General features: G+C 37.2%; 1 protein-coding gene across 1 annotated transcript; it reads right to left on the reverse strand.

Moving 5' to 3' along the window:
• Positions 1 to 1,719: 1,719 nt before the first annotated feature.
• Positions 1,720 to 3,243, reverse strand: LOC145890277 (putative 4-coumarate--CoA ligase 1). Its single transcript, XM_082981294.1, has one exon. The coding sequence runs from the start codon at positions 3,241 to 3,243 to the stop codon at positions 1,720 to 1,722; it is 1,524 nt and encodes a 507-aa protein (XP_082837420.1).
• Between the last annotated feature and the right edge of the window lie 6,123 nt (positions 3,244 to 9,366).

Below are 9,366 nucleotides of genomic sequence, written 5' to 3' on the forward strand. Positions count from 1 at the left end.
TGTTATTGTGTAAGGTAAACCCAAATTGTTTATTAACTTGTTGTCACGAATGCTATTTAAAGTTTGTGCTATAGAGGGCGCGTTTGATCGGCTAGGAACTACATAACCTGTAGGGTACTCTTTCAACAAACCGTGCAAAAAATTTACACAAATCACTTTAAGCAGGATATTCATTATTCTGTGTTCTAAGAAAGCGACTACTGCCATTCACAATTAAAGTATTTCACTAAACAATACAAACACACATCAGCCAACAGTCACGCGGTCAAGTTACAAGACGTGGCAGAAATTGAGGCTGCTGGCAATAGCCTTGCAACAAAGTCCATGGAAAACATTGTTGTGAAATTTCTTCACACGAAAATTACTCGCGCAGAAATCTTGCAATTTCGTTATCCTTGTTTTTTCCTCATCAAATTGCCCTAAATCAAACACAACTCAACAAAAATGTTGGATTTTTTCCGGTTTCACACAGTGTTAACCATTTAATAAACTCGAAACATGATGAACAAACCTCACCATTATGTGCATTTTTACATAAAATTATATTTAAACTTAACGTGGTCCGAGGCATGATTAGTAAAAGCGAAAATACGCATTTCGGCTACCAGCTTTGTCTAGAAACTGCATTCGGGGTAACATGTACAGATAAATGCAAAATACTTGCCAACTTAACATTTAATTAGAAATCGGCAAAACTTTAAGAAATCAGCAACTAAAGCGTTCTACGTGTTTAGAGCTTTGTTTACCACCAGTAAACACAACCACCCACATTATGACGCAACACAAACTTGTTATTGTACATTTGTGCATAATTTCCCTGTTGTAAAAGTCAGCACCTTGATGATAATCGAATCGTCTTCCGCCTGGATTGTATTTCTCGGGTTTCTTGACTTTGTGACGTTAACATTGGGGTCCAATCTTTACAGGAATTCGGCGCCAGAACAAACATATAAATTTGTTGTACAAACAAAGTTTTCTCAGAGCAGCAGTGCTTCTTAAACCCTCTTCGGATATGTTGCACCATCTGTGGTGACATTGGAAAAAAGCTTTTATCACAAAAATATTCACAAAAAAACACTTTAAAATAAGGCAGCTGCATGTTTAAAAGAAGGCCCACCGAATACCTATTGGTAAAATAACCGATCCTCGTCAATAGAAATAATTCTTGTCTTTAGAAATAGGTTTTGAAACCGATGGAATCCATTTTAGTAACATTTAATCCTGTCTGCAAGCAACAAACCGATTGATGTGGGGAAATAGACATGTTTTTTTTCTTTCTTTGTGCTTCCCAAGTCATTTCTGTGATAGGCTTCCCTTGGGAGAACTTCTTGGAGGCTGTAGGAGACTTCCAAGACAAGTCTATTTACCTAAATCTACTATCAAAAGACTTGCGCTGAGGTGAATCTCACCCGGTTCAACTTTAGTTTCTATAAAACACAACCTCATATCATCTCGTGCTTGTATTCGATTCTCACGAGAAATTTTATGATACATTGATTACAATAACAAAATAATCAACAGGGTTAAAAAATCAAATCAATCCGCACAAAACTAAACACAATTTGTACAAAATGAACTTATACAAGCACAATAATACTCCCCTATGTAATGTAGTAAAATAAAATGGTCGCATCATATAAATTTGGTGGTAATAATAAATAATTTGTAGACTATAAAGTTTGCATGTTCAGTATTTTTAAGACAGAAGCACAAATCAAGTTAAATGAACTCCAGTGCTGTCTTTTGGGGTTTTCCCAGGCCAGTCTTTGGAATTTGATCAATAAATTCCAAACCACCAAAGAGTTGCTGATATTCTGCCACTTGTGCGTCGTAGAATTTAAGCAACTCTTCCTTTGTCAAAATGTCGTGTTTTTTAACAACAAATGCTTTTGCCGCCTCATTATAAACTGGATGAGCTGTACGAACAACAACTGCTTCCGCCACACCTGGATGAGACAAAAGTACTTCTTCAAGCTGGGTTGGAAAAACCGCCATATTTCCGTGCGATTTGATGACGTTCTTAAGTCTGTCGACCACGTAAACGATTCCTTTTTGGTCATAATACCCCAAGTCTCCTGTCCGAAACCACCCACATTCATCCAACACTGCTACAGTTTCCTTGTTGTTTAAATATCCTTTGAAAACCACAGGGCTCTTCACACAAAGTTCTCCATGATTTCCAGGACCAAGTTCTGCTCCGTTTTCAACATCGATCACTTTAAGTTGAACATTGGGACAAAGCATTCCAACACTTTCAAATGGAGTTTGTTTTGTTATAGAACCTGAAATGGGCCCACATTCAGAACTTCCATAACCACTTGTCACAATCACATTAAACTTATCACTTGCTTTCTGCATTAAAGCTGTGGGTGTAGATGCTCCACCAACTACTAGAAACTGTAGGGTATGTTTAGTTTCCAAAAGTGCTTCGTTTGTAATTCTGCTAAACGTCACAAAGTCACTGATAATAGAACCTTTTATGCCAAAACTTTTCACGCAGTGGCTGAACAACTTTGGTGGAAGATTTGTTGTGACAACATGCTTAACACCCGATACTATGTAGGTAAAAAAACTTCTGATTCCAAACATATGTAGTTGTTTACAAACGTTCAGCATACATTGACCAGGTTTTAGGTTTAACAGTAATTCCCAAATTACAAAACTGGACACGAAATTGGCATTTGTAACAACCAGAGCCTTTGGTTCTCCAGTTGAACCGCTTGTAAATGCGATTAGGAGTGGGTCTCTATGAATGTCAACACCATTCGATGACAGTAATTCGTCAAGCACATTCTTATCAAGATCACCTTTAACATTCTTGAAAGATTCAACATTAACAAGTTTGAGTTCTGAATCCAACTCCTGCTGCAATTCTTGGTTTTCGCAAATACAAAACTTTGCATTCACTTTCTTCATTTGTTTGGTAATATCTTTTGGCACAGCGTTGATATTACCAGTAGCCAGTGCAGCCTTGCACAACATAATTCCAAGTATTAACGGAAAACATTTTGGATGGAAGTCAACCACCAAGCCAACAACATCGCCCTTCTCTACACCAATGGAACGTAGTTTGAGTGCAAACTCAATTGACTGCTGGCGGAGTTGGCTGAATGTCCACGATTGATCATGGTATGGATCTACCAAGGCCACAGAGTTGCCGAAGTGTTCCATCTTTTCCAAAGCATATTGAGCGATGGGAACTTGTGGAATCTCAACATCTGGAAACGAACTTTTCAGAACCATTGTTATACAAAAGGTTTAAGTATTTAAAAAATAAAGCTGTCATTGAACCTCGGTAACGCAGAAATGTCGCCTTAGCTGCTATGAACCTAAACCTCAGTAAACTTTTTTTGTCGTTAGTGAACCGCAAACTGGGTCGATTGCCTTTTTCAGGTTTGTTGATTTTGTGACGTTCATTTTGCAGACGAGTAATTTGAGGAAATCGATGCCAAAATAAACATAGCAGCATTGGTGAATCCGTTACCAATGTCAATTCTCTTGATTAAAACCTATAGAAAAATGCTGCTGTTACAAAGTCACCACAATTTTGTGTTGTTTGGAGTACATTTTCTACTTCAGCAGAACCCATAGTCGCAAGTTTGTTCCTCCAACTATCTTCAAATAAAATAAACAAAAGTTTGGCGCCTACTGAACAATCAGAGCATTTCTCTCACATTGTCATGCAAAATAAATTCGTAAGCATTCAAATTAATGTTAATTATGTTTTAAAAACATGTAATTAGGTCATTTAACGACTGCATAAACATGACATATATATTTGTGGCGTGAGCTATTTTTTTCTTATTTAGTTACTATATGCACCAGTAAACCGTCTTTTTGCCAATTACGCTTTGGTAGTTTGGCCAGTGACCCGGTTAATTATTGGCAGAAACCTGACGCATACAAAAAGTCAGCCGAGTAAAAAAACACACGATTTGCTAAAGACAGTTAAACTCGGTTAATCTGGATTAAGTTTTTTCGGAAATTTGTGTGAAGCTGGGGGTACAAATGATTTGTAAGCATTTTCTTGAGAGAAATATTCGAAATACTGAAATGTAATGTTCGCCTACTTCGGTTGAAAGCTCTTTTGACAACTCGTAATTCGTGCTTGGTTGGATTTTCTTGTTGCAACATTGCATTCGTACACCAAACCACTTTCTGTTACATGTTTATTCGTAATCTACGTTTCCTGAGGCGAGACCTTTCAAATCACATTTCCATCATTTTCCATACAACAAAATAACTTTGCATTAAAACTCTCAAACTAATAATTAAAGTCAAACGAGCTGGTTAACCAAAAAGTGTCTTTGTTGAGACATTAAAAACGGTTTTTCGAACTCAGTTAAATTTCAACATCGATTGACCAACCGCCATCATAGCAAAGTCTGAAACAAATGACTTTTCGGATATTCGCTTAGTCCAGAAAAATTTGTCGCACATATCTCATCTGGATTAACCGATTTTTTTTGTAACATTACCCAACTTAAACATCATGGCACAAAAAGTGTATATTATAAAAAACAAAACTAGTTGGAAACTAAAATAGCATTATGCAGTCACAAAATATGGCAGGGTTTCTTAAACTATTTATGGAACATGATCGACAGCATGTCTGGTCACCTTGGTACTAAAAAAACAGTTTCAACAATATTTTAATATATCATAAATAAAAGAAAACGCTTGGTGTTAGAATTCATTATTTGCCAGTGGTGCTAAGGCTCGTCTCATATATCGACTGTCTGTGCCAACAGGAACTGGATTGGGATGAACCGATGCCGGCAAAGGAGCTTGTCCGAAAGGAGAAGGGGCTGTCGAGCCTTATGGGTCTTCAGAATGTTACCATTGCAAGGAAGAAGAATGACAGTTCACTGATGACGTGCAAATTTGCAAGAGAAACTACTTCTATGGTGTTAAGTTTCAATCGCCTTAATTCCTATGAACGTTTTGTACACTGTCAAACTTCGCCAGCGAAATTATTCTGCGTGCAAGACATCAGGGAAACCCATTCCCTTTGTTTGCAGCGCATAATTTTAAGTGTCAAGGAAGTGGTAAACTTGATTGAGGATCTGACGCACAAAAATAACCACGTTTTTCATTTCAATAAGACGGATAGTTACGATATATTTCTATCTCGACGTTCACAGATACTTGTTTTTATCGCAAAAAGTATGATGTGGGATACGAATTCAACACACATAACGATTGTTAAGAAATTTGAGGTGCACAAATGCAATGCAAGTAAGCGTGATCGTTGCGACGCCCACTTGGAAGCGATATCAATATAGGTTTAGGCAACATCGGTCAAGCTCTCGAACCATATACCTAGAAGAAAACGTGATCGAATTTTTCATTCCTAAAAATTTTGCCGTCATTTCAATCCAAAAGTAAGGACGTTGACTTCAATAAACAAATTTCAACAGGACTAGCTTTGATTTTTGTGCCCCCCTTACTTTTGGAAACCAACGCAGAAGTAATGCCATGCTTTCGCATAGGCTTCGCAGCCTGTGAACCTTATGATCAGAATATTAGAGCTGTAATCGCCAAATATAAAGGGCCTGCGCAGTGGGGCGATCGTGCCTTGCTATGCGAAAGCATGGCATTACTTCTGCGTTGTCTGATTACGGTGGTGGAGATCCTCTATACGCATGTGAAGGTCGCCTGACAAGTTGTGCGCTCGCGCACCAGTGTACCTTGGCCACAATATACCCCGTGAAGCCGTTGGGCCTGGTTAGCCCATGGTCGTGAGTTCAAACCTCACCGCCCAGTCAGAAATTTATGTACGGGCCACAATCGAATTTTCAAAGCATTAGGCTTGGCCCAAGAAATGCTTCCCATTGATTGCCCGTACTTCTATACATGGGGTATGACACGAAAGTGAACATCCGGCCTAACTTCGACCGTCAGTGATGTACCTTGCTTGAATGTTTTACATGTCCCATATATATATCTATGTTTGGTAACAGGAACATCACCACCACAATATGTTTTAACGAATATTTATTGTGTTTACACAAACACATCAGTCACAGGAATTGTGTCACTGCTTGAACTACTGCTGTAACTGAGCTTTCGTCGCCGCTCCCTGCCTCCGTCCCAATCTGCGGCACTGGCCAAACAAATTTGAATTTCCTTTGGCAGCTGATGCCCGAAGTTTTCGTGTTTGGTGTGATGTAGAACATCTAAGTTTAAAAACAATTTTTTGAACAAAATGCAATGCTAAAAATAAAGAACTTATAAGCACAACTTTCTCAAAATAAGCTTTCACAATAATTAGCTAAAAGCAACATGCAGTAGCAATTAATAGTCACATATGAAATACTTACTTAACAGAAACAAGTAGAGCTTGTGCTCCTTGAAAGAAATCTTTAAATTTGGCTTTCTTTTTTCTCCCATGCCCGTCCAAGAAAATTTCATTGCAAGTTCACGGTGCAGAAACAGCTTCAAAAAAAACGTATAGTCCCACGTAAAGAATCTCGTTCAACAATCTCAGCAATTCGACCATGGTTCTATAACACAAAATACCTTGTAGATTTTATAGACAACAAGTAATTCCCAACCAGGGTGCCATTCAAAAGGGTACTGCAAGCTTTTTCCTATGTATTCAGTATGCAAGTTTGTTATATTCATGGTAACATTGTAATGTAAATGCTCCTCGATGTGCCACTGAATGCTAAATGTTTTTTGAAACTTTATTGGCTTACAGCACAACACAAAATATAAAATGTTTTTATTTTGTGTTGTGCTGTAAGCCAATAAAGTTTGGGATGCACTGCCGTGAAGTAACATTTTTTTAACTACCTTGATGCTCTCCATGATAACTTCCAATTCCTGTTCTTCTTTAGCTGATTTGAAATTAATTACCAAGGGTGCAGCTTTTGTTTCCTTGTTTACTAGCTTAACCAGTTGATTTTCCATTGCAATGAGCTTCACTTGAATGGATTGTAACTCATTTGAGTTTTTCATGACCATATGAAAAATGTTGGCTAAATGGTCTTGTTCCACTCTTCTTTTTTTTCGAGGTGACATCTTTTTCGGAATAGCAAATGGGCTGAAACAGAGTTTGTATTAATAGCAGCTTTCGTTTTATTTTTTATTTGGGCATACCTTGGTGGTGAACTGGTAAAGATTTTTGGCACATTTGAAGGAATTGAAAAACTGTCTGTTCTAAGGAGAGGTGCCACCATTTCATTGTCGTCACTCTCTGAAAATGAAGACTCTACCTCTTTTGTAGTGTACGCTTTTGTTGCACAGCGATCGTATGAATCTGAAAAAAATATGGTTAGAGCACCATATGTCCAGAATTTTAGCAAGCAAAAAAAATCATTACTAGATGCACATAAAATGCTGCAGCTGTATGTCTTCCAGTCATCCATACAAGGAGCTTTACTTCTTGCAAGCTCTTCTACTTGACCCTCATTTGGCCACTTGCAAAGGTTGTCGTTCAACATCCAATTTTTATAAACAATATCAGTCTTCCCTCCTTTTGCAAACTGTACACACAAGTACTTTTTCATTGTTAAAATTTGCTTATTCCTGTAAAAAACAATTTTGGTAAGATAAAGGTTGCAGCATAACGTTATGCTTAACAAGTGGTGTGAACCTTTTCTATTGCAACAAACTTCTTCTTGTACGGTAGTAAAACACATTTTGTAACACAACAGTCAAATACAAATGACTCCAATTGTGAGCTTAAGTGATCAACTTCAAAAATTCCAACATGGGTCGAGCAAACAGGTGACGTAAAAAATGGTTGGACACTCTCATATTTTCTCACTATGAAATATTTGCATGAAGATTTGACACAAATATTAACTACATGTGCAATCACACTTCCAACTTTAATGGTGGAATTTCCACAGGATTTTGGCACAATTAAACAATCACTGTACAGTCTTGCCTTTTTATAATAAACAGCATTTTCAAAATAAGGCATCGGTATAGTAGTAATTGTTTTTAAAACAGAACTAACTCCACCCTTTTTTAACTTATTATATTTAGCCTGGGTGAATGTTACAGCATTACTATTTGCATGGTGAGAGTAAGAAGCAACTTGTTGTAATGGCTTAAAGCCAGATTTTACATAGTGTTTTAACACCCCAAGAAAACTCTCAAACATAAAGCTATTTACTAAATCAAGTGAACCATACATTTTATAATCATCAACCAAATGCACAAGACTGTGGACATTATAAGACACAAAACCTTTTCCATACAAAGTTGGACACTCAGTGACAAAACCTTTTAACAACTGTGTGCATAAATTTAAGTTACGATCACTTGTCTGTGAATATACAAGGAATCGTAAAGAAATGCAGAACTTAAGAAAATGATTATATTTTGTAGGTGATATAACATGTTTGTGCCTTAATATTACAAATCCAGTGCACAACAAAAAAAGTCTGAACTCTGATGCCTTCCAGTATGCCACTTCAGATAGTTTTCGCATTTTGCGATTAAATTCTACAGGAATGAAATCTTTGAATTGTTTAATGTGCTGATCCATCTTTTGTACAGCAGTCGCTGACAGCTTTGCTTGGTTTTGTCTGAAGAAGTTTAAAAATTGAGGAATATTCATTGGAAAAGTTACCAATTTATTACACCTTCTGACACCTTTCCACCAATTAAGCAATCGTTTTGTAACTCCAAGACAACATAAGTGCATATAATCTAATACAAAACCATGCACCATATTTACTCCAAATTCAGCTAATATTGATGTTCCACGGTGATGATTTTTATCAAATTGAGAAATGAAATCTTCATTTTTTCTTGGAGTCTTTTCACAACCTAGCAGGCATACATGATGTGAGACTGAGTCATAATGACCAGTGATTTGACACCTCTCACAAGAATTATATCCACTGTGGGCCTTTATTTTCTTGAGTGAAGACCTTGCAGGTGCATCGCAAATGTAAATACCTTTGTTTACCATTTGGAAAACTTGGCTGCCTGTTGAAATGGGGTGAGTAAAGAGAAAATCAATGTCCTTTAAAAATTCCCTGAGAAATACATCGCCTTCAGGCATTTCACGATTGGTAGACTTCTCTGTGCAATAAATCCCAGCACAAAGGGGCCTTGATACAGTCTTGTATATGGAGCATAAAATAGGATATAATTTATAATCTTGTGTGTGCTGAAAAAGAGGAAGGCCATCTATATTAATGAGCAAACAGTAACTAATATTTCCTGACATGCCTTGAAATGAATATTTCAAGAGATCTTTCAAACCAGACATCCAGTTGGTGAGATGTACATAGTTTCCACCATTCATAGGTCTATATGTAAGGTTGGGATTGGGTATGAGAGTTTTGTATGATCGAGGTAGTTCTTTATGAAAATGGTGCAAAGCTTGCAAAAGTCTTGAAA

This window comes from Ascidia mentula, chromosome 2, assembly GCF_947561715.1.
Source record: "Ascidia mentula chromosome 2, kaAscMent1.1, whole genome shotgun sequence".
Classification (NCBI taxonomy): Eukaryota; Metazoa; Chordata; class Ascidiacea; order Phlebobranchia; family Ascidiidae; genus Ascidia; species Ascidia mentula.

What these genes read in the sequence shown, in the direction of transcription:
- LOC145890277 (XM_082981294.1), bottom strand. Translation starts at nt 3,243, where the DNA reads ATGGTTCTGAAAAGTTCGTTTCCAGATGTTGAGATTCCACAAGTTCCC.